General features: G+C 46.6%; 1 protein-coding gene across 1 annotated transcript; it reads right to left on the bottom strand.

The window, feature by feature from the left end:
• Positions 1-207: 207 nt before the first annotated feature.
• Positions 208-18,780, bottom strand: LOC147115108 (dendritic cell-specific transmembrane protein-like). Its single transcript, XM_085992128.1, has 3 exons — positions 17,767-18,780; positions 13,992-14,279; positions 208-2,064 (listed from the first exon to the last, which is right to left on the bottom strand). Exons 1-3 carry the CDS (start codon positions 18,778-18,780, stop codon positions 1,939-1,941), a joined length of 1,428 nt encoding a protein of 475 aa, XP_085848254.1. The 3' UTR covers positions 208-1,938.
• Positions 18,781-26,320: the final 7,540 nt, after the last annotated feature.

Here is a 26,320-nt window from a genome sequence, read left to right on the forward strand (position 1 = left end):
AAAATACTGCGGATACTGGAAATCTGAAATAAAAACAGAAAATGCTGGAAATGCTCAGCAGGTCAGGCAGCATCTGTGGAGAGAGAAACAGAGTTAACGTTTCAGGTCGATTACCCTTCGTCAGTTCTGATGAAAGGTCATCGACCTGAAACATTAACTTTGTTTCTCTCTACACAGATGCTGCCTGACCTGCTGAGTATTTCCAGCAATTTCTGTTTTTATGTTCAATTCTCCACCTAGGTGGACAGGTCAGAATTTGGAAGCCTGGCCACATTTATTCATTTGCTTCAATTTGTTAACCTCAATTAAATTTCTTAACAGCCTTTCCCACCTTGAGTTTCTTTCACCTTTTACCACTTCTTCCTTCTTATCCTGAAATCACTGATTCATACCTGGATACAGTTCCATCGACACCAGCAGTCCTCTGGTACCTTGGCCAAGTAGTCAAGTGCTCACAAATGACATCCTTTGTGACGGCAACAAAGATAAACTATTCCTCCTCATCCTGTCTACAGCCTTTGACATGGTTGAGCACTCCAGCCTGCTCCAAAACCTCTCCACCATCATCCAGCTGGGTGGGACTGCTCTCGCCTGGTTCCATTTTTATCTGTCGTAGCCAAAGAATCACCTGCAATGGCTCCCCTTCCCGTTCTCACACCATTACCTCTGGTGTCCCCCAAGGATCTATCCTTAGCCCCTCCTATTGCTCATCCTCATGCTGCCCCTCGGCGACATCATCCGAAAACACAGTGTGAGTTTCCACATGTACGCTGACGACACCCAGCTCTATCTCACCACCACCTCTCTCGACCCCTCCAATGTCTCTAAATTCCCTCCCTAAACCTCTCTACCTCTCTTTCTTCCTTTAAGACACTCTTTAAAATTTTGACCAAGCTTTTGGTCTTCTGCCCTAATATCTCATGAGGCTCGGTGTCAAATTTTGTTTGATAACGCTCCTGTGAAGCGCCTTGGGATGTTTTACTACATTAAAGGCGCTATATAAATAAAAGTTGTTGTTGTTGTTAGTCATGAACATTGAGTGTCAGCAGAAACCAATCTTGTCCAAACACAACTTCCACGTATATACACTTATAGCAGGATTACTGGATCGCAATCAGGAATGGGAATCTTGCCTGAGTCTTTCCCTCCCTGAAGATTGTGGATGCTGAAACCAGTTGTAGTGTTCCCCAGATGGTCCTGTTTTTGAGATTAGCTCATGGTAGACGAGATATCAATCCTAGGACTTCTTTGGTCTGAGCCATCAGCCAATGATTTGAACATTGTCATCTTCAGAGCGGGAATGAGGCCCCTAGGCAATCTTGGCGAATCTCTCGGCTTACATTATAAATTTCTAAACTGTCTTGAATCACATTTTTTAGGGAAAGCTTTTAAATCAGGGAGGAAAATTTGAAGCACACATTCCCAAAGATTAGTAATTTGATATTTTGTAACCCTGTGTGAACAAGGCAACTTGAAGTGCTCATTAAACATAGGATTTTATGGTAATGAAAGCATTGCCGTTGCACCTGCAGTTTCTAAGAATCAATTTGTTCGCTGCATTTAAATGATTTTCATTATTTAATCACAAGAACACAAATATTTGTCACATGCAATCATGCATAAGCCATTTAACTTCATTTCTAAATGCAGTACATGAAACACACATCAGAGGAAAAGAGGATTTTTTTTTTAGTTCACAAATTTTGCAGTCGCAAACAGTGGCACTACTTAAACACAGCTCTGGGCTTCAAATCTGGCCTCTTGGCTAAACAACTTGTGTGCTATTTAAACAAACTCATTAATCCAATTGGGTAATGACTTTTTAAGTAGCACACATAGGGATTTTACACAAGAGCATGAACCAAGAGGTTAAAGATGGAGCTTGATGTTATATTTTAACGGCTCCGAACATTTTCCACTCGAGAGCTGACTAGTGCTTTACTTCCTGGTATCTGAGGTCCCTGTCATCGGAAGGTTGATCCCCATATCTTGGTAGTCCTGTTGATATTGTTCAGTCTCTTCAATTTTTTGCTTCATTTTGAAGATGGGAAACCAAAATGATACCTGTAGGATTTTTAAAAAGTCAATATTTGTGATTGGCCTACTGTTTGCAGTGCTCAGACATGAATGAACCTTTACAGTCCAGCATTACCAGTCAGTAATTGAAACATACAATTTGGGGATTAAGTAAGAGAGCAGGGCCTAGAAATTTGGTTGGTTGCGCCAGCGATTAGCACCTAAAGAGCCCGAGATTTGGGGCGTTACCCAATTTTCGGACGTGCGCAGTGATCCCAGCGCATCCTGCCATATTGAGTAGCTTGTTAGCGCCGGCGCTAAGTCTTTGCGCCCGCTTGCGGGCGCAGCCAGATCATGACATCATTTCATTGTGCAACGCCTTTTTGGCGCCCCGTACCGGAAATTCAGTGGCGCCCCCCTCCGTTCCGCCTGGCGCTATCAGTGACAGTTGGATGGAACGTTACCAGGTCCTTCTCGGACTCGGGGGGGCACTCTTTAAAGGGGACAGCACTAGTATAAAAGCGGCAGCCATTTGGCCTGGCCATCCTGCTCGCTGCTGGAGAGAGTTGCAGACCTTCAGTTACAGAGAGTTGTTCTTATTGAGCCAGAGGAGCCTTGGGAGCTTCAGCCCTGTCCAGAACAGTTGGATCCAGAAAGCTGACTGCGTCTTACTCGGCGGCAAGAATAATGGGAGCTGCTTTGGAGGGGAACGTCATCCTGGCTGAACAACTGGCAAGGGCACAGAGACGGAGGGAGAGAGGGCCGGGATTGGCCAGAAGGAGGAGGGCCAATGGACGTCGCCAAATCCGACCATACGCTGCCAGGGTTTTCAGGCAGCAGGTCTCGTACCTTACCATGTCGGAGGAGCAGTGTCTGCGAAGGCTCAGATTCGGTAAGGATGTTGTGACTGAGCTGTGCCACCTGCTTGCTGGGGATCTGCAGCCACGGATACGGTGCAGGACCTCTCTGTCGGTGGCCGTGAAAGTCACTGTTGCGCTCAACTTTTACGCCAGAGGCTCGTTTCAGGCAGCAACTGGGGACATATCAAATATCTCTCAATTTGCGGTGCATTGCTGCATCCGGCAAGTGACAGCTGCCCTCTACAGAAGGAGGCGCGAATTAATCACCTTCCCTGTGACCTTGGAGAAGCAGGGGGAGCGCGCGCAGGGCTTCGCGGCTATTGCGGACTTCCTCATGGTGCAGGGGGCCATTGATTGCACACACATGGCTTTGCGGGCACCATTACAGAATCCGGAGGAGTTCCGTAACCGCAAGGGGTTCCTCTCCCTTAATGTGCAGCTGGTCTGTGATCACCGGCAGAAGATCATGGCGGTGAACACACAATTCCCTGGCAGCAGCCATGATGCGTTCATCCTGCGGCAGACCTCAGTGGCTGACCTTTTTGAGGCCCCGGCTCACCCACGAGGCTGGCTTCTGGGTGACAAGGGCTATCCTCTCTGCCCATGGCTCATGACCTCGCTCCGTTTGCCCAGCACCCCGGCAGAAAAGCATTACAACAGCAGCCATCAGGCCACCAGGAACATTGTGGAGCACACAATTGGTGTGCTGAAGCAGCGTTTCCATTGTCTAGACCATTCGGGGGGGGCCCTACAGTACTCGCTGGAGCATGTGGCGCTCATCATTGTTGTCTGCTGCATGCTCCACAACCTGGCCATTCGACGCACCCAGCCAATGCCAGCCGACCCTCAAGGTCCAGCAGAGCAGGCGGACGAGGAGGAGGAGGAGGAGGAGGAGGAATTGGGAGGGCTCCAGAAACTGGAAGGGCCGTTCGTCAGAGGCTCATAAGGACTCGGTTCTAGGCCCCTCGGACGGAATGGTGGCTGTGATTCGAACAGCGCCCTCCGGTTCGCAGTAAGCCTATGAAGGCCTCGATGATTGTAAATAGTGTACAGCTCGATTGTAAATAAAAAGTTTTCTTTATTTTCAAACAAGTGCTTCCTTCCAGCATGACAACGTAATGGTAACAGAAATCATAACTAACTATCTAACAGATAACTGTCTGGCAACCCGGCGAAACTAACCAAAACATAACAAACAAACACAGCAGGTGTGAACGGCCTTAAATCCGGAAAAAGACACGTCTTAGCACCTCCCTCTACTGGTGACGCTTGATGGAGACCGACTCCTCTTACGAGGTCGGCCCCTTCCCTCCCTGCAGCTCCTCCGTATTTGGACTCCAGTGGCTGCGTCAAGGCTGGGGGACGCCTGCTGAGTGTCTGGAAGCGCTGAAGCCCCTGAGGGACAGCCTGGACGACCTCTGGGCTTGGAGGGCCCGCAAGCAGGCTGCTCCAACTGGGCATGTCTGCTAGCAGTCTGCCGCGCAGGTGGTGGCAGCTGCACTGCTGACGTGCCAGCGGTGGCATCAGGACTGCTCACATGCAGAGAGAGGGCACCTGCACTGTGGTCGGCCGACACACTGGCACTCTGACGGGGCCGCACCAGATCATCCGCCACAATCGACTGCTCCACAGATTCATGGCCTGCTGTGGTGCTGCAAGGGCCTGGGGTGATCCTGCCTGATGCAGCTAGGGTGGCAGCAGAGAGTGTTCGCGTGGCCTCAATTTGCGTGTGGACGAGGCCAGCAAGTGACTGCGTGGCAGCAGTGAGGACCTGCATGGCAGGTGCCAGTGCTTCGGAGAAGCCATGAACAGTCCTTTCCACTGCTTCGGACAAGGCCGGAACAGTCCTTTCCACTGCTTCGGACAAGGCCGGAACAGTCCTTTCCACTGCTTTGGACAAGCCCTGGACAGACCTTTCCACTGCCTCGGACAAGCCCTGGACAGACCTTTCCATTGCTGGGCCGAAGCCCTGGATAGACCTTTCCATTGCTGCCCCAAAGCCCTGGACAATCCTTTCCATTGCTGCCCCAAAGTCCAGCACACTCTTTGCCAGTGTGTCGATCGACTTAGGCATCCTCCCCACTGCAGCCATAAGCTCAGTGTGCCTGAGCCGGGCCTGGGCGCTCAATTCGGCAAGGCTACGCACCTCCTCTGCACTCTGTGCAGCAGTCATGGTGGCCTGCCTCGCCTTCCGGGGAGACGGCCCCTGAGCGTCCCTACCCCCCGCGCGTTGCTGCAGGCCGCTGGTTCCTGCAACTGGCTCCTCATCAGAGCGCCCCCCCCCCCTCCCCTCAAGGGAACTACTATCCCCAGTCTCCAGATGCGGTGGCTCCCCTGAGGCTGGCACGGATGGTCTGGCTTCCTCCTGGTCGTTGCCTCCGGAGGCACTGGCACTGGCAGCTTGAGGGGCCGGCTCCCGAGCTGGTGATGCAGCATCTGAAAGCAGGGAGGTTGAAGAGTGGCTTTAGCAAAAGGACAGTTTGGCAGCAAGGGATGCAACAGTGCGGCAATGCTATGACATGGGTCCACATTGAGAAAACATGCTGGCGGGGGAAACAACTGGAAGGTGACAGCTGTAATAGTTGAGAACCTTACCATCGCTGTGGACAATGGGGTCGGCAGCTGCAGTGGTGACAGGACCACTCAGACATCCTCCCACAATCTGGTGGACTCTCTCCTCGAGATCCGTCAGAGGCTCCACTTGAGGACGGCCTCCTCCGGTGCAAAGCTGTTCCTTGCGGTTTCTCACCAGCTTGGCCTGCAGGGCAAAGGACGGGAAGTGATGTTACATGATGCCCTGAGTTATCATCTCATGCCCCCCCATGGTGGAACAGCCCTTACATGATGCCCTGGGTTATGATCTCATGCCCCCCATGGTGGAACAGCCCTTACATGATGCCCTGGGTTATCATCTCATGCCCCCCATGGTGGTACAGCCCTTACATGATGCCCTGGGTTATCATCTCATGCCCCCCATGGTGGAACAGCCCTTACATGATGCCCTGAGTCAAATGTGCATGTGTGTGACCAGAAAGGGCCATGGGTGCTTGCTGACAGATGGCCAGTGGGGCATAGCGCACCCTGTAGCCATAAAGTCAGGTGCTAATGGAGGGATGCATAAGTTTACATTAACTCCACTCACCCTCATGACCCGAGTGAGGTCGTTGAATTTCTTCCTGCACTGCACAGGGCTCCTGGTCGCCATGCTGCTGGAGTTGACCCTCTGAGAAACATCCCTCCAAGCTCGTCGGTATTCCTTATGATTAGGCCTCCTGCCATTGTCGGGGTAGAGGACATCTCGCCAGCACTCCACTGCGGACACCAATTCCTCCAGAGACTCATTGGTGAAGCGCTCTGCTCTCTGCCTCACCCTCTCCATATGCTCCAAGTTTTTTGCGCCAGAGAAGGGCCTGCGCCGATTTGCAGGTCTACAAGGCGCAGACTGTGGATGCTGGAGCTGCCTGACCCACCCCTTTAAGAGCTGGCTGGCGCCTGGAAGTCTCGTGGTGATGGGTAATTGAGAGCACCTGCGCTGCAGCTGGACGCCCCGATATTGGGTTGCGCCGGCATGTTAGCGCCTTAGGTGCCCCGTGTAACGCCTGAACTCACGCCTCAATCACCTTTGGGGCGCTGCAACCCAATATCACACGAGGTGTCGATAAGTTGCGTCTGGCTATAAAATTTGTGCTCCGCCAATTCTAACGCCCCAAGCGGGGCTATACCCAATTTCTAGGCCCAGGACTTTTCCATTGTGTGGATGTCATGGATATGCCATCACCAGTGCAAATCAGTTTCCTGCTGCACCACAGCAAACTCTCAACATTGAAATATGTTAACACCCTGTAGTGAATCCCTGAACCCACAGTGCAGAGAGAAGGAGGACTTTTTCAGGAAGTCATATTAGAGGGTTAACTGTGCTGATGCCCATGCTTTGTCTGTTACCTTGCCTGTCCTTGTCAGGCCATTAAACTTTTTACTGTGCAAGACTTCAGTTCTAGGGATGAGAGAGGAGGCACTCTGAGCCAGTGCCAGCTCCCTCTGCAAGGCACACTTTTCTGAGGTTTCCTTCATGGGGCACCCAACACTCCTTTTCTCCTCTGCTGCATTTCATCCACGAGAGCCTGAAAGTCAGTCGCCCACCCTCTATGAGCACCACTTCCGTTTTACATGTGATTGTGCTACACCAATGCCAGTGAGCATGTCTATGATATGACAATGTGAATTTCATTGAAGTCGGCATTGGATTGGATTTTAAGTACTGGGTTAGTACTTAGCTGGGTTTGGTGTCAACCTTAGGTCAGTAGCAGAACTCTCGCTTCTGATTCAGATGGTTGCGGGTTCAAGTCCCACTCCAGAGACCTAAGCATATAATCTAGGCTGACACTTCAGTGCAGTGCAGAGGGAGTGCTGCACTGTTGGAGGGGCCGTCTTTCGGAAGAGACGTTAAACCGAGGCTCCATCTGCCCTCTCAGGTGGACATAAAAGATTCCATGGCACTGTTAGAAAAAGAGCAGGGGAGTCCTGGCCAATATTCTTCGCTCATCCAACATCACTAAAAACAGACGATATGGCCATTGATTTCATTGCTGTTTGTGGGAGCTTGCTGTGCGCAGATTGGCTGCTGCACATCCTACATTACAAAAGTGACTACACTTCAAAAGTACTTAATTGGCTGTGAAGTGCTTTGGGATGTCCGGAGGTCGTATAAGGCGTGATATAAATGTAAGTCCTTTTGTTCTTTCTTTCTTCCTAGTAGCGTTTCTTTGGAGCCACTGGCCTTGTGCAATTTTGGGGCATAATACTGAGCATGAAGATTAAATATATGCCCAGGATAAGCAAACATAGGCTAAACAAGCAGGACTCCAAATTGACTAATAAACTAATCAGAAGTGCAATAAGGAGGAAAAAGAACCTCTGCAAATTGCACAGGGAGAAAGTTGAGTGGTTCACTGGGATGAGCATAAGAACATGCAGAAACATGTTCCACGAGTCAGCAAAGGGGCAAAGAGAGACCTGGAAATAATATAAAATGTGCTAATGGGACCAATATTAGGGATGAATATAAGGTGGCTAATACATTAAATGATTTCCTCTAGCTCTAGGGAAGGCATGAGAAACATATTCTCTCTAAATAATAATCCAAATGGAATTAATGACTTAGTCATAAATGAGATGGATGGCTTGGAAGGGCTCAACAGAAATAAATTCCCATGGATGGATGTTGTTCGTCCTTAAGTACTAAGAGACAGTGGATGAGATTTGAGCAGCATTTATAGACATTAAGGAGAGTCAATGAAGACTTGGGAATTCTAGTAGATTAGGAACAGTTTAACATGATGCTTGCTTTCCAAAAGGCTGACAAAATGCATCCGGGCAACTGCAGACCTATTAACCTTGCATCAATCCCATGCAAAATAATGGAATTGATCATCAGGAATAAACGTAAGGATTAAGAGGCCAAAATTGCTTGACAATTCTGGTGCAGTGCTGCTGCAACCCCTCGATATACCAGGTCCAAGCCTATGCTGGGAATTCCAGCTGAGGCTTGTAAAAGAATCTTTGCCTGTCCCTTACAAAGCTAATGATGCCAAGGGGAACTCTACAAATGAGGTGTACGATCAGGACCCAGTGTATGATCATCACAGCAGGTATACCTTGTTTCATCACGTGTACCTGTCAGATCTCGGCAGAAGTGGGGCCAACCTGGGGTCCAGGCTGGGGTGGGGGCTTCCAAAAATGAGAAGCCCAGAAATGATTGGGAGAGTACCCCGTGATGGGCTGGCCATCTATTGCCAGCCTCAAATGAACCCTCACACTGCTGCAGGCCTGCTTCTGTAGGCACCCCCTCAGCCCACAAAGCCCAGCTGTGTCAGTGGTGCAGTTCTACAGTGATTGCATTCCAGGAGTAGGTGCCAGCATCATGCCCCGGCATATTTTTCAGACCTAACCGTCTACTGGCACTGTAATAAATAGCAACCATCATGCATTCAGAAGGGAAAGATTCTGCATTTTCCAACAAAATATGGAAGTTAGTGAAACAACGCCTAGAAATTCGGTGGGCTGCGCCACCAGTTAGTGCCTAAAGAGGGCACTCAGTGGCTTTAGCGCCACTGGCCACGCCTCCCGCGATATTTAGCTGGGGCACTAATGGCGGCGTTAGCCTGTTGCACTGCGCCGCAACCAATGACGCCATCGGTGTGCACAGCGCCCCGCTACTGCCCCGATCGCGATATTTGGTAGCGCCCGCCTCTGTAGCGCCGTTCGCAAATCGCGCCCGGTTCACGGGGCCTACCTGTGGTGGGAGTGGCACAAATTAAGGTGGAGGTGCGTGGCGGCTGTTTTTTTCGGCGGCCGCCTGCCAGCTCCTCCGTCCCCGGCCTCTTGATCTCCCCCTGCGGCAGTGCCAGCTGTTTTCCGAGAGCCCGGCACTTCTCCTCGGTGCCGGGCTCTTTTGCCGGCACTCGCGATCTCTCATCGCGCTGGTGCAGGCCCCTCCCCCTTAAGAATGGGAGGAAGGCCTGCAGTACCGCAGCACGCCGTCCCGCAGCGTGTGGCACTGCGGCACGTTGCGCTGCGATATTCAGTTTCAGCACCCTAAGAGGGATGTGGAGTGCCTCGAGCAGCGCCCCGTGTCCCTCTTGGGGCGCACAAGCTGAATTTCCGGCGGTCGCAACTGCTCCGATCGCAGCAGTAATTCCGGCGCCCAGGCGAGCTGGGCGCCCTGTTTGCGGCTCCACCGAATTTCCCCCCATATGGACAAGGCTAATGTACTATACTAGGAAGAAGAAGAGTAACATAAGTACTCCATGAATTGTTGGAACAGAAAATTTGAAGCTGTAAATGATCTGGGGCTTTAAAAAGACTCAATGCTAAACATTTCCATTCACTGCGGAGTAGTAATCAACAAATTAATCAACAAAGTAAAAAGCCAGAACACCAAAGCATAAGTCAGAGGCAGTCATACTCAATCTGTGTAGTGCTTTGGTCAGATTGCACATTGGGGACTGTGCCCAGTTCTGAGCATTGAATTACAATGGAGATATTCAAGACCTCAAAACTGTTCATAGAAGAGCCATGAGGTTGATTCCTAACATCAGTGGACTGAGTTTGTCAAGAAAGATTGAAGAAATGTGGGATTTCAACCTTGAATGGAGGTGACTGAGAGGTGATCTTATCAAGGTATATAAGACAATAAACAATAAAGAAAAGGTAGATCCAGAACACTACTTCAAACTAAACCATGAGAGTAGAACAGGGGGGCTTGGGCTGAAACAAGTAAAAGCCAAATTTAGGAGTGATGTTAGGAAATTTTTCTTCCCACAAAGCATTAATATGGAATTGTAGGAGTCTCTGCACTCCTAACAAAGAATCTATAACTTACTGGAAGTTAACAAACTGAATTTATTGTCTAAGAACTTTACAAAATGAGAAACTACAGGAGAAGCTCAAAACAGGTCTTTTCTCTTTCAATCCACACGAGGACTGGCTGGTCCCGCCCTCTACCTCTGACGTCATGACGTCATCACGTTTCCCGCCAAAAGGGACGTCACGTGACCCACGTGATGACGTCATCGCGTCAGATCGCGATGTTGTTGATCTAGCTCTGTTTAACAAGAGCCAACTTGAAAGGTAATAACATTGGTTACAGACAATTAATGCTAGAGGTAATAACATTGGTTACAGACAATTATGTAAGTCACTTAGTGGTTTTGCCACAGAATGACCTTTTGAGTACAGTAATGGAGGCAAAAAACATGTAATAATTTTATAAAAAACAATATGATGCCTTTATATGTGGGACTGTAGGATCTTTCTGGATGAATAACCTATGTTGAGTCACATGGCCTTTCTCACTTGTACATAAATTGTGATCTTGGAATTACTTTGTTCAGTCAGATGCATAACATGCACAAATACCCATGGAGTATATGATCTCTTTGCAAAGAGGGATATCCCACTTACCAAAGACCAGCAAATTTAGGCACAGGTTGGCTTAGGGACTGCCAAGGAATTGTGCTGGGTATTATGTAATGAGAAAGGATTAATTAGCAATCTTGTTGTATGAGGCCCCTTGGGTCGGAGCGATCATAATATGATAGAATTCTTCATTAAGATGGAGAGTGAAGTAGTTGACTCAGAGACTAGGGTCCTGAATTTAAATAAAGGAAACTACGATGGTATGAAGCGTGAGTTGGGTAGGATTGATTGGGGAATGTCACTCAAAGGGTTGACGGTGGATAGGCAATGGCAAACATTCAAAGACCGCATGGATGAACTACAGAATTTGTTCATCCCTGTTTGGCATAAAAATAAACAGAAAAGGTGACTCAACCGTGGCTAACAAGGGAAATTAGGGATAGCATAAGATCCAAGGAGAGGACATATAAATTGTCCAGAAAAAGCAGTAAACCTGAGGATTGGGAGCAGTTTAGGATTCAACAAAGGAGGACAAAGGGATTAATTAAGAAGGGGAAAATAGAATATGAGAGTAAGCTTTCAGGGAACATAAAAACTGACTGTAAAAGCTTTTATAGATATGTGAAGAGAAAAAGATTGGTGAAGTCAAGCGTAGGTCCCTTGCAGTCAGAATCAGGGGAATTTATAATGGGGAACAAAGAAATGGCAGACCAATTAAATACATATTTTGGTTCTGTCTTCACAAAGGAGGACACAAATAACCTCCCAGAGATGTTGGGGAACATAGGGTCTGATGAAAGGGAGAAACTGAAAGATATCAGTATTTGTAGGGAAATGGTGTTAGGGAAATTGATGGGATTGAAGGCCGATAAATCCCCAGGGCCTGATAATCTACATCCTAGGGTACTTAAGGAAGTGGCCCTAGAAATAGCAGATGCATTGCTGATCATCTTCCAACATTCGATGGAATCTGGAACAGTACCCATGGATTGGAGGGTAGCTAATGCTACCCCACTATTCAAAAAAGATGTAATAGCAGAGCACTTGGAAAACAGTGACAGGATCGGACAAAGTCAACATGGATTTACAAAAGGTAAATTGTGCTTGACTAATCTACTGGAATTTTTTGAGGATGTAACTGGTAAAATAGATAAGGGAGAACCAGTGGATGTGGTGTATTTGGACTTTCAAAAGGCTTTCGATAAGGTCCCGCATAAGAGATTAGCGTGTAAAGTTAAGGCACATGGGATTGGGGGCAAGGTGTTGACTTGAATAGAGAACTGGTTGGCAGACAGAAAGCAAAGAGTTGGAATAAACGAGTCTTTTTCCGAGTGGCAGGCAGTGACTAGTGGGGTACCGCAGGGATCGGTCCTTGGACCCCAGCTATTCACAATATATATTAATGATCTAGACAAGGGACCTAGATGTAATATCTCCAAGTTTGCAGACGACACAAAGCTGGGTGGGTGTGTGTGCTGTGAGGAGGATGCAGAGAAACTCCAGGATGATTTGGACAGGTTGGGTGATTGGGCAGAAGCATGGCAGATGCAATATAACATGGATAAATGTGAGGTTATCCACTTCGGTGTCAAAAACAGGAAGGCAGATTATTATTTAAATGGCAATAGATTGGGAGAAGGGGAAGTGCAACGAGACCTGGGTGTCCTTGTGCACCAGTCGCTGAAGGTAAGCATGCAGGTGCAGCAGGCGGTTAAGAAGGCAAATGGGATGTTGGCCTTCGTATCGAGAGGGTTTGAGTACAGGAACAAGGATGTCTTGCTGCAGACCACATCTTGAGTATTGTGTGCAGTTTTGGTCACCTTATCTGAGGAAGGATGTTCTTGCCATGGAGGGAGTTCAGCGAAGATTCACCAGGCTGATACCTGGGATAGCAGGAATGACGTATGAGGAGAGATTGGGTCGATTGGGCTTATACTCACTAGAGTTTAGAAGAATGAGAGGGGATCTCATTGAAACTTATAAAATTCCGACAGGACTGGACAGACTAGATGCAGGAAGGATGTTCCCGATGGTCGGGGAGTCCACAACCAAGGGTCACAGTCTAAGGATAAGGGGTAAGTCATTTAGGACAGAGATGAGGAGGAATTTCTTCACCCAGAGAGTGGTGAACCTGTGGAATTCTCTACCACAGAAGACAGTAGAGGCCAATTCATTAAATATATTCAAGAAGGAGTTGGATATTGGATATATTTCATAAGGCTAAAGGGATCAAGGGATACGGGGAGAAAGCAGGGACAGGGTACTGAATTTGGATGATCAGCCATGATCGCATTGAATGGCGGAGTAGGCTCGAGGGACCGAATGGCCTACTCCTGCTCCTATCTTCTATGTTTCAATGTTTCTATGCTGGAGTTTAACCAGCTAAAACTGCTCACCTTACCAGCATCAACTACTAGTAAGCTTTCTCCTGCTTGTCCAGCGAGGACCACTCTACATCAGCTTTTAGGGATGTCCAGAGAAGTAGAGAAGTTATGCTGAACCTTTATAAAGCGCTGGTTAGGCCAGAACTGGAGTGTTGCAACCAGTTCTGGTCACCACACTTTAGGAAGGATGTGAAGGTGTTTGAGAGGGTGCAGAGGAGATTTACCAGAATGGTTCCAGGAATGGGGATCTTAGCTACAAGGACAGGTTGGAGAAGCTGTATTTGTTTTCATTAGAGCAAAGGAGGTTGAGGGGTGATTTGATAGAGGTGTACAAGATTATGATGGGTTTGGATAGGCTAGACGGGGAAAGGCTGTTCCCACTAGTTGATGGTACAAGGTCTAGGGGACACAGGTTTAAGGTTTTGGGCAAGAGATACAGGGGGGGATGTGAGGAAAAACTTTTTTACGCAGCGAGTGGTGAGGACCTGGAACTCACTGCCGACGGAAGTGGTGGAAGTGGACACACTCAATGTTTTCAAGGGGAGAATGGATAGGCACTTGAGGGAAATAAACTTGCAGGGCTACGGGGATAGAGTGGGAGAATGGGACTGACTGGATTGCTCTACAGAGAGCCGGCACAGACTTGATGGACCGAATGGCCTCCTTCTGTGCAGTTATGACTATGACTCTATGCTGGAGAAAAAAGGAAAACAAGGAACAATTAAAAAGGAAAGAAATAACATGGCAAAGTGTTGGGGGAGTGAGAAACAAAGCAGTGATCGAAAAGTAATAAATATCTTGATAATCTTCTTACCGAGTTAGCTGCAGCGTTCAATGACTTCTTGGAATTCCGTGATGATTTTCCTGAAAATCTTTTCCTTATTATCTTATCATACAAAAAGCATACTCGGTCCCTTTGAGCTTCTGGGTAAAATGATGACAAGACCAATATTTTTAATGTTGTAAGTTTGGCAGAAAGCAAAGTGAGCAACATAAGGACAGAGGTTATTCCAGCGAGTGGGATCCATATACCATTAATAGTAAGGGTCGGTTGGGGAAAGCAATCACTTTTAAACAAAGGTGCTCTATATGAAACATTTGCCTGTAGAAAACAAAGGGAACAAATATGTGCATTAATGTACAGATATTCTATTGTAGCCTCCTTAAAACATAAGAACATAAATAGGAGCAGGAGTAAGTCATTTGGCCCCTTGAGCCTGCTACACCATTCAATATGATCATGGCCGATCTTCTACCTCAACTCCACTTTCCTGCACTATCCCCATATCCCTTGATTCTCTTAATACCCAAAAATCTATCGATCTCTGTCTTGAATATACTCAATGACTGAGCCTCCACAGCTCTCTGGGGTAGAGAATTCCAAAGGTTCACCACCCTCTGAGTGAAGAAATTTCTCCTCATCTCAGTCCTAAATGACTGACACCTTATTCTGAGACTGTGACCCCTGGTTCTAGACTCCCCAGCAAGGGGAAACAACCTCCCTGCATCTACCCTGTCAAACCCTGTAAGAATTGTGTATGTTTCAATGAGATCACCTCTCATTCTTCTAAACTCTAGAGAATATAGGCCTAGTCTACTCAATCTCTCCTCTAGGAAGGACATGAAGGCTTTGGAGAGGGTACAGAAGAGATTTACTTGAATGGTTCCAGGGATGAGGGATTACAGTTACATGGATAGACTGGAGAAGCTGGAGCTGTTCTCCTTCGAGCAGTGAAGGCTACAAGGAGATTTGATACAGGTGTATAAAATGATAAAGGGTTTAGATAGAGTAAATAAAGAGAAAATATTTCCAGCGATTGAAGGATTGATAACCAGAGGGCACAGATTTAAGGTGATTGGCAAAAGAACCAGAGGCGACATGAGGATAAACTTTTTTACGCAATGAGTGGTTAGGATTTGGAATGCGCTGCCTGATAGGGCGGTGGATACAGATTCAATAGTAGCCTTCAAAGGGGAATTGGATAAATATTTGGAACGAGAAAAAATTTGCAGGGATATGAGGAAAGAGCGGGGGAGTGGGACTAACTGGATTACTCTTCCAAAGAGCCGAATGGCCTGCTGCTGTGCTGTACTATTTTATGATTCTATGATTTTGCATACACCAGTTATAATATAGCATGAATCTTGTGCATCAGTAGATTATATCTGTACAGCATACTGAAAGGTGACCTGGTATATATTCTGTATCTAATGACTAAACATCACCTTGTGTTCATCATAAGCAATAACAACTGAAGGTTTTATTTAATTTTTGCCAGGCAGTCTGTTTTTCAGTCTAGAATTTGATAAGCATGGCAGGTGCTTTAATACCTTCTATATTTTTATAAGGAGCAGCTTTCACCTCCTCAGAAGACTGTCTACCAAACTGACTATCTTGTGGAATGAGTAGGTAGTTCCAGACCCATTAAAGTTATAGGGGTAGATTTTGACTTTGTGCAATAGTGTTAAATGAGCAATAGCAAATTGGCAAACCGCTTACATCTGTCCCACTTGGAAATAAAAATCATCAGAGATTCTGGCCAACACATTTTAGGAAGGATGTCAAGGCCTTAGAGGGTGCAGAGGAGATTTACTAGAATGATTCTAGGGATGAGGGACTTCAGTTACATGGGAGACTGGAGAAGCTGGGGTTGTTCTCCTTAGAGCAGAGAAGGTTAAGGGGAGATTTAATAGAGGCGTTCAAAATCATAGAGTAAATAAAGAGAAACTGTTTCCACTGGCTGGAGAATCGGTACCCAGAGGACACAGATTTAAGGTGATTGGCAAAAGAGCCAGAGATGAGATGAGGAGAATTTTTTTTATGCAGCGAGTTGTTGTGATCTGGAATTCACTGCCTGAAAAGGTGGTGGAAGCAGATTCAATAGTAACTTTCAAAAAGGAATTGGATAAATACTTGAAGGGGAGAAAATTGCAGGGTTGTGGGGAAAGAGCAGGGGAGTGGGATTAAATGAATAGCTCTTTCAAAGAGCTGGCACAGGCACAATGGTACGAATAGTCTCCCTCTGTGCTCTAAGATTCTATATGGTTCTATGTTAAACGAGCTTCCGATTCACAATCGCCCATTTTACACTATCGCACAAAGTCAAAATCTACCCCGAATAGCTTAAGTCATATGTTCGGGGGCTAATTTTAATTTCTTACTCCCTGACTTCTCATTTTCTAGATATTAATGTGAATATAAATAAATGTTATCAGATAAATTGGTAGAAAATAATGACAGCTGGATATTGCTGAAAAATCAAGAATCTCCTTACTAAATATGGCATCTCTGGTGTTACATATGAATATACAAAAAAGATGAAAGGAGAAAGACCAGCTGGCCCATTGAGTCTGTCCCATTCAGCCATTTGGCAACTAAGCAACACAACACCCAATACCCAGCAGAAGTCCTGTAATCTCCTGGGAGAGGCAAAAAAACAAATTAAAAAAGAACCCCAGGCCAATTCAGGGGAAAAAGCAATTCTGGGGAGTAGAGTCAGAAGAGGCCCAGCAAGGTAAGTAACGACATTTTATTTCAGATTTCCTTTCAAGCCCATCAGCGAGGTGGCGGATCTGGCTGGGTTCAGGCAGGAATCGGAGAAAATTTATGGAAATGTGGCCCGGCCATTAAAATCAGCCGGGCCTTGACGTCTGGTGTGCTGCCCACTTCAGAGCTTGCACACACTGCTCCCGTGTCACCCAGCGCCCCCATTAAAATTGGGGCCACTGTATCTCTTGACCATTAAAATGTTACCAGAAGTCAAAGAAGGAGCAATAGTGACTATGGTTATGTGCAAAGCATTACACACCTGACTGCAAATGACCCCAGTCTCCAAGATAAATTTTGGATTGCTTAGCAACTATTCAGGATTTTAGTTCTCATTTAAACACCTTGGGGGCAATTTAAACTTGTGGCAACAGTGTAAAATGACTGATATCAGATCGACCGCCCTTTAGTATGAAAATTGGGAAGGGTGTGCAACCAACGGCTGATATGATATCAATCATTGTAAATATTGTCAAAAGTTACATTTACCCCCCCATTGATTAGAATGTGTGTATCCCAGTAAAGTTTCTGCTTAACATAAGAAATGTTTAGGAACAGGAAAAGGTCATTAGGCTCAACAAGCCTGTCCCTTTTCATAGACCCAAGTAACCATTCTATATGTGAATGTTAGCAGGCTTTCTGACCAGTGGGGAGCACCATCACAGTTGAGTCCTATCCTGTTCTCACCCAACATCCAAGTGCACACATACATTCCAGTTGGGTCACTGGGTATTGAAATGAAGCAGGAATACTGGCTGACATTCCTCTTTCCACCTCATGGATGCTTAGGCCACTTGTAGCTTTCTCATTACCTGGCTGAGATAAAATAATTTAGCACAGACTAGGGATTGAACTGGGGACCTTCCAGATTTGTTTGGCTCCCTCTCACAGAGCACAAGACATTCACCCACAGAATCATTAGGTTCAGCTTCTTTGGTGGGTGTTATTCATATTACAAATGGTTAAAGTTAAATACATTATTATTTTCATAATACATATTTGAACTAATTGCAGCACAAGACAATGTTCTAGAAGAACTTACCTGTGAGGACAAACGAAGGTTAATTTCAGGTAGAGACACAAAATGAATTCTTATTGAAGAAATGAGCAGGTACAGTCCATAATCAGTCACTATTATTATTGCCCAAAGAAATAAGTTAGCAGAAATAGGAGTAAAGAATTTCACCGTGACTTTCCATTCCTTTGCTGTTAAATACAGCAATGGGACCTTTATGAAACGTTTCTTCTCCTTTTTAGTTAGCGGAAGCAATGGAGGTTTCCCTTGGTTGCTTTTTTTTTCATCCAGTTCCACAAACTGTTTTGTAATGAATACATTTTCAAATTCAACATTGTGCACATACTTTCTGATGTAGAGCCCAGTGGACATTAAGACCAGCAAAACACCAAATATGGCCACGGAACTTTTGGCGACCCAGAGCACAGTGTCAAAGGTTGATATTATACGATGACCAAGGTTCTCCAAGTGATGTCTGGTTGCATTGAGATGGTTTTGTAGATCTTCCTCTATTCTCTGTGTTGCAACGGGAAAATGAATCTTAAATATGTTTTTTGTGTTGTCTCTTATATAATTGGGTAACCATTCAATTACTTGAACATATTTTTCCAAGAGATCTTTGATAGAGGAGAGCTTATCCTCCAGATAGCAGACAATGCACTGTGCCAATCCTTTTAAATTGTGAAAGCTGTTTTGGGCACAGTTAAAGAGCACCACACCGGTGCCTGCTGTTATCAGAGCGTTGCGGCCTTGTTGTGTTCCACATGAAATGAGGAATATCAGAGTGAAGCATCTGAGATACTTTGAAAGAAACAAAGCTGCAGGAGTGACGGCAGCAAAGATCCCACACACCGCCAGAGCCACTGAGAGGCTGCATTGTAATGCTCGCAAGCTGACATAGAGGATGCCACTGGCCCCCAGTCCCATCAGAAGACAAAGTGAGATCAGGCACAGAATGTTCTTCAAACTGGACTTTCGTTCTGATGCAAACAGGTCCCACAGAGTTGCTAACAGTTGTGTTATTATCTTCAGCAGAGGCATTGTTGTTCGAACACTGTTCTCTGTAAATCCAACAGAAATCACATTAGAAAAGGTATAGGGCGGGAAATTGGGCTTGGTAGCGCCCGTTTTTTGGGCATTACGAGTGCACTTAGGGTTCCAAACTGGCATCCGCAAAGTGCATTGGACACCATCTTGGTACAGACGTTAGCGCGCATGCAGTTAACTTCTGCCGGAAGTATGCAGAGCAGGCAGACCATGACGGCAATCAGCCATTTGGAGCCGTCTACTACAGCCTATGCCCTCTCAACCTCGCACCGCTGAACACACGTTCAGCAGCATGAAGGACCGCCATCAGCCCTATTTAAAGAGATCATCAACTACTTACAGGTTAGTTGCGATTGAATTTTTCTGGCTATTGCTACAATTCTACACATTTTTGCTACTTTTGATAGTTGTTTCAAGTTTCAAAAGTCTACAGGGAATGGTGTGGCAGATGCTGAAGGACTTTGTCCTAACTTCAAGGCTTCTGCACAAACCAGTTGCTCCAACACATGGCTGCACTAGTAGGCCTTCCTCTTTGAATCGTGCATGACTGGGAGAATATGCAGAGGCCACGCAGAGCAGGACAAGCTGCTGGAAGAGGGAGGAGGGGGTCAAGGGCTCTCAGCAGGAGGCTATATCCACCCAGGGTTTTCAGGGAGAAATTCTCCTACCTGAACCTCAGTGACGAGCAATATGTGAGACGTCTGCGCTTCACTATGAAGGTCGTCACTGAAACTTACCAACTGCTGCAGCCACAACGGCAACCTCAGAGCAGGCCAAGGACCGTATTGCCAGTGTTGGTGAAGCTGACCGTGGCTATGAACTTTGGTGCGTCTGGTTCCTTCCAGGCTGGAGCTGGAGATATTTGCAGCATCTCGCAGTTTGCCATCCACTGTTGTGTAAGGGAGGTCACTGAGTCTCTCTATTCAAAGAGAGATAATTTAATTTAATTCCCTCTTGCCAGAGAGAAGCAGGCGGAGCAAGCACGAGGGGTGGCAAGGTTTGCAGGCGTCCCCATGGTGCAGGGTGTCACTGACTGCCTGGACATTGCTTTGCGGGCACCACATGTCAACTATGTCGTGTACTGGAATGAAATTGATTTCACTCCCTCAACATACAGCTGGTATGTGACTATAGGCAGCACATCATGCAGGTCATCATACAGGAACATAGGAACAGGAGGAGGCCATTCAGCCCCTTGAGCCTGTTCTGCCATTCAATGAGATTGTGGCTGATCTGCGACCTAATTCCATATACCTGCCTTTGGCCCATATCCGTTAATACCTTTGGTTAACAAAAATCTATCAATCTCCAATTTAAAATTAACATTTGATCCAGCATCAATTGCCATTTGCGGAAGAGAGTTCCAAGCTTCTACCTCTCTATGTGTAGAAGTGTTTCCTAATTTCACTCCTGAAAGGTCTGGCTCTAATTTTTAGACTATACCCCCTAGTCCTAGAATCCCCAACCAGTGGAAATAGTTTCTCTCTATCTACCCTATCTGTTCCCCTTAATATCCTGAAAACTTCGATCAGATCACCCCTTAACCTTCTAAATTCCAGGGAATACAACCCTAATTTGTATAATCTCTCCTCGTAACCTAACCCTTGAAGTCCGGGTATCATTCTGGTAAACCTACGCTGCACTCGCTCCAAGGCCAATATATCCTTCCTAAGGTGTGGTGCCCAGAACTGCTCACAGTACTCCAGGTGTGGTCTAACCGTGGTTTTGTACAGCTGCAGCATAACTTCTACCCCCTTGTACTCTAGTCCCCCAGATATAAAGGCCAGCATTCCATTAGCTTTTTTGATTATTTTCTGTACCTGCTCATGACAGTTTAATGTTCTATGTACTTGAACTCCCAAGTCTCTTTGGACCTCTACTGTTTTTAGCTTTTCAGCATTTGTAAAGTACCCTGTTCTATCCTTTTTATGTCCAAAGTGGATGACCTCATTTGCCTACATTGAAATCCATTTGCCTCAGTTTTGCCCATTCACTTAATCTGTCGATATCCCTTTGTAATTTTATGCTTTCAACTACACTGCCTACAATGCCACCTATCTTTTATCATCAGCAAATTTGGATATATGACTTTCTATGCCATTATCTAAGTCGTTAATAAATACTGTAAATAGTGGAGACCTCAACACAGATCCCTGCGGGACAAGAGTCATTTCCTGCCAATTTGAGTACGTGCCCATTATCCCTACTCTCTGTCTCCCGCCACTCAGCCAATTTCCTAACCAGGTCAATAATTTGCCCTCAATTCCATGGGCTTCTACCTTTGATAACAGTTTCTTATATGGGACTTTATCAAATGCCTTCTGGAAGTCCATATAAATAACATCCATAGACATTCCCCTGTCCACTATTTTAGTCACCTCCTCAAAAAATTCAATCAGGTTCGTCAGGCATGACCTACCTTTCATAAATCCATGCTGTCTCTGATCAACTGAAAGTTTTAGAGATGTTCAGTCACCCTATCCTTAATTATAGACTCTAGTAATTTCCCGACAACCGATGTTAGGCTAACTGGTCTATAATTCCCTGGTTTTCCTCTCACCATTCTTAAATAGCGGAGTGACATGTGCAATTTTCCAATCTAAAGGGACGGTTCCTGAATCGAGAGAACTTTGGAAGATTATAGTTTGGGCATCTGCAATGTGCTCACCTACTTCCTTTAAAACCCTGGGGTGGAAACCATCTGGTCCTGGGGATTTGTCACTCTTTAGTGCCATTATTTTCTTTATTACTGTTAATTTACTTACGTTGATTTTAGTGAGTCCCTGTCCCCAATTCAATATTAGTTTCTTTGGAATTTCCGGCATGCTCTACTGTAAATACTGACGCAAAGTAATTATTCAACATGCCCGTCATTTCCCCATTGTCATTAACAATATTACCACTTTCAGTTTTTAAGGGGCCAACATTGCTCCTGACCACCCTCTTTTTCCTAATGCAACTGTAAAAATTCTTCATTTTGGTTTTGATATTCCTTGCAAGTTTCTTTTCATACTCCCTTTTTGTAGCTCTTACTATCTGTTTTGTAACTCTTTGCTGTTCTTTGTATCTTTCCCATTCACCAGGATCTGTGCTATTTTTTGCATTTTTATATGCTCTTTCCTTTAGTTGTCCATGGCTGTTTTTTTCGGCAAATGGAGCTCTTGCTCCTCAGTATCACCTTAAATTCTTTTTTGAACATCTCCTGTCTTCTGTTGTTTTACCCATGGCTCATGATTCCGGTTCGCAACCCACACACACGTGCATAGTATGCATACATTGAGAGCCATGCTGCCACACGAAATATGATAGAGCAGACCATTGACATGCTGAAGCAACGATTCCACTGCCTGGAACGCTCTGGTTGAGCCCTGCAGCACTCGCCTGAGCAGATGTCAAGATTTGTGGTGGTATGCTGCACAACCTTGCGATTATGAGGGGACAGCCCTTGCCACCACCTATCAGGCGAGAAGCTGAGAAGCAGGAGCACGAGGAGGAGGAAAAGAAGTAGGAAAAGGAGGAGGCAGAAGAGGAGGAAGAGGAAGGGAGGCTGCAACCTAGATGTTGCTTTCTGCCCAGGCTGTATGTGATGAACTAATTCAAGTGCAATACCAGTAACCTTAACCTCAGTTCCCCATTCACCAACTGTCCCACACTCCTTACCATCCCTCTGTCACTGATCATCACATCATCCTTTTGGCCACAATGCAAAAATAAAAGCCAACACAAAATACACATTCCAAACCAAATTTATAAATGAAAGCATGCCATATTGCATACAAAATGAAACTATTCACCCTTGTGAATTCCCTTAGTGACTGTTTTCCGTGTGCCTTTGCCTGTCCTAGAGCTCCTATGCAGTGCTACCCCAGTGGCTGCAGCATGGCTGATGGAAGGCTGCTGACTTTCAGTAGAGGAGACAGCAGATGGCCTTGGAAGATGACCTCAAGCAGCTCGGTCCTAGAAGGCCCGGCTGCAAGCTGCACCACCTCGGCGTGGGCGGCAGCAGTCTGGGCTAGCTGGCTGACAGGCAACAGCAAGGGCAGTGGTAGAGTGGCAGGGGTAGATCATGAATGCTGTCATCCTGAGAAAGGACAGCAGGTTCATGCTCCATGGAGCCTCTGCCACTCTCCCGGGGCGGCGCCTCAGCAATCCTAGTAATCTGTTGGAGGACAGATTGCTGGACTGCTGTGACACCCTGCAAGCTCCTTTGAACACTAGTATCCGCAGCCATGATGACAGCAGTCTGCGCTTGCATGCGGCAAGCAGACTTTTGGTGGAAGCTGCTTGTTCTGCAATGGAAGCTGAGACATTGACCATCAGACGCTGCATTATGGCTGGATCCACAAGTGTGTTGATGGTGGAAAGGATGGACTCCAAACTCTGCGCAAAGCCCTGTGCCAAGTTGGTGCCGAATTCCTCCATGCTCTTTGATGTTGAACGCAGGCTTTCTGGCAGGCTTCCCAATGCACCAAACATTTCATTGTGCATACCAATCAGCCTTCTTCTGTAGCCTGCCCCATCAAAGTCCTCATCCGAGTCCTCTGCAGCAGAAATCATGTGCGATCTCGCCCTCCGGGGAGCCGGTACCTGCACTCTCCTTGCCCCCTGCCCTGGCTGCAGCGCACTTGTGCCCGGTGTCTCACCACGTGCAGATCCCACGTCTAACCTATCCTCCAAGATATGTGCAGTGTCAGTAGCTGAGCTGGTGGCTGCGAGTGTGAAGTCAAGTGATGGTGTGTCTTCATCATCACTGTCTTCTTGCTCTTCCTCTAATGCCTGGCCAGGTTGCAGTTCTTGGGTATCTGAAAGGAGAAAGGCACAAGGATTGGGTTGTGGTGAAGGGAGAGGAGAAAGGAAGAGGTTCGTGCTTACACCATCTGCAGCTTGTAGGTCAGAAGAGATTGTGGGATGAGTGTGAAGTGGGATATGAGAAGGAGGATTAGGTATCAGGATACCGTCATCTTCAATGGATTCAGCCCCGTTGTTGGTCATGGCCTCAGCAATGGCCCGTCTGATAATGGCCAGCATCGTCCCCTCCATGAGAGTTAGAACATGCAGGCGCGCCTGTTCCCCTTTAGTTAGCTCCTGCTGCCTCCGGTTGTGCACCACCTTGTCCTGCAAGAAAGAGGGAAGTGTGTCAGTGAGTGTGGTGCAATCTTTTTGGGTAATGTGGCTGTCATGGTTGAATAGCTGGTAGTGTGTGCAAGCTGTGAGATGTGGGTTTGAGACTTGCAGCAGTGCTAAGTGTGTGAGGGTGAGGTGAAGGATGTGAATGTTAGGTTTGAGTCCTGACTGATAGAGATTGTTGATAGGCGAGTGATGGGGTTGTGGTGGATTGAGCAGTGGCTGAGGCTAGTGGTGCAGTAGGTGGGATACAGCATTTGAGATGCATTCACTGACCTTGCCCACTCGTGTGAGATCATTAAACTTCTCGCGACTCTGCATCCAGGTCCTCGGGGCTTGACTCCTGGCATTGATCTACACAGCGATCTGTTCCCACTGCCATTTGACCAAATGTCTGGAGGGCTTCCTGTCCCCCTGCAGATACAGGACATCTCTCCTCCTTTCCACCTCCTGCACCAAGACCTCCAGTGCAGTGTCTGAAAACTTTGGTGCCCACTCTCTCCTGTAAGATTCGCAAAATTCCCACATTCCCCCAAAGTTATTAATAAAAGGGACCCTGCATGGACATTTTAAAAAGGGTACCCAAAAGATGGCGTCTGCACCTCGTGACCAAAAGCCTGCAAGATTTTAAAAAGCTTGGACTCTGTGGCAGCACGAGCAGCTTTGGGAAATCGAAACTTAAAATGCAGTTTCTGTGAAAAAGGACTTTGTGTTTTGGAAGCCAGACAGCAAACATTGAATATGCATTACATCAGATCGTAGACAGATCAAAACCAGTTAGGCCTATCCATGAGGCCATTAGTTTGTCCGCATAAATAATCAGAAACAGCTTATTGGAGCCACCAAGGCTGGACAGGCCGATTAGAATGCATTAAAGACAATACAGCCCGGACATCAGGCCATTAGGTGCGATAAATAGCCATCTAAATCCAGGTAACTTAGATTGCTATAATCAATTAAAACAGCCCGCCAAAAGTGAAACAATGAACTAACCTGATTTGGCACGCAGATAAGGGCCATTCGAAAGGAGTATAACTGGAGGCCCCCAGTAGCAATCGCTCTCTTCCTCTTGGCTCTTGACTCTTGCTCTGCCTTGGGCTGCCGTCGCCTGTACTCATGCCCTGGCCTCGTGGCGGGTTCTCTCCTCGATCCCCGCAGTAAATTTTCAGCAGTCAAGGACATCCATACCAACTGCAGGGGAGGGGAACGAGACCCGAGTCCAAAGTCACCCAGGACACCCGAGCCACGAGAGAGGGCAGAGGAAACGAGGCGAACGAGACAAGACAAAAAGAGACGAAGAAGAAGGTAACAACTCGATAAGAGCAGAACCGGGCAGCGAAAAACGTATCGATAAAGGCCAAGCACCTAGTTATAAGCTGGCGCTTGGGGAGGCAAACATCTTGTTGAACACTGCGAATAAACGTGGCGACGGGGTACCTAAAAGGACAGAAGACCAAACCTCAAAACCCGCATCCGTTAAAACAGCTGGCTTTGCTTTGGATTGGTGAGCATGAATTCTGGACCCTCATAGCTTAATCTAGTTAAGTATAGGGGGTGGGACAAGGATAAGGGGATTGTTAATGTAGTTTGTATAAGTATAGTTATTTTGTATTTGCCTGTATTTTATACTAGTGACTTCTCATAAGACTGTTTTATTTTCTGTTTTAATAAAATCTTAGTTTTCTTGCACCAAACCACCTGTCTCCTCGAGTTTTCTGTATCGCTGCCTGTACCTAAGTCCGGTGTCTAGAACCCAGGGGTGTGGGAGCAATTCGAACCGCTCACAGACAGTCAGGGGCATAACTGACTGGGCGCATGCGCCACCCGCCACCCCCTACAAAAAATGGCGAACACAGCAGGACACCAGCAACAGGGTTGCGATACAGTAGACAATGGTTCGGATGAGCAAACCATGATGGAGGAAAGGATTTCTGATTATGTGTTTAGCAAGGTGAATATTGTTGTGTTGGTACCTTTCTACCGAGACACAATTTAGGACTCAGAACTTAGAGATTCAAACATGAAGTGCTTTATTCGAAGGGAAAGGAAAGTTCTGGAGAGTTGCGAACAAAGAGAGCTAAACTTAACCAAGAGAACACCCAACCATTTATCTCCTGTGACAGCGCCACCACAGGTGGGAGGAGAACGCACAATACATAACATATTCCTCCCCTCTTAAATGAAAGGTCCACATTATTCCTCAAAAGGTAAGTTACTTTCAATGCACTCAACTAACCAAGGGTAGAGGTAGACTGCCTCAAACCCTGACTTTACCCTGGGGTTTATTCTGCCCCAGTCTTGTGGGTAAGTCGCTAAGCCTACAGATCCAAGCGTCTTGGAGGCCGCTGCTCTCTGACAGGATACCGGCGGTCATCGCTGGCTTCCACAGCAGTAGGCATTGACACAGGCC

Source organism: Somniosus microcephalus, chromosome 7 (assembly GCF_052327205.1).
Source record: "Somniosus microcephalus isolate GS21.2 chromosome 7, FLI_Smic_1.0, whole genome shotgun sequence".
NCBI classification, from domain to species: Eukaryota; Metazoa; Chordata; class Chondrichthyes; order Squaliformes; family Somniosidae; genus Somniosus; species Somniosus microcephalus.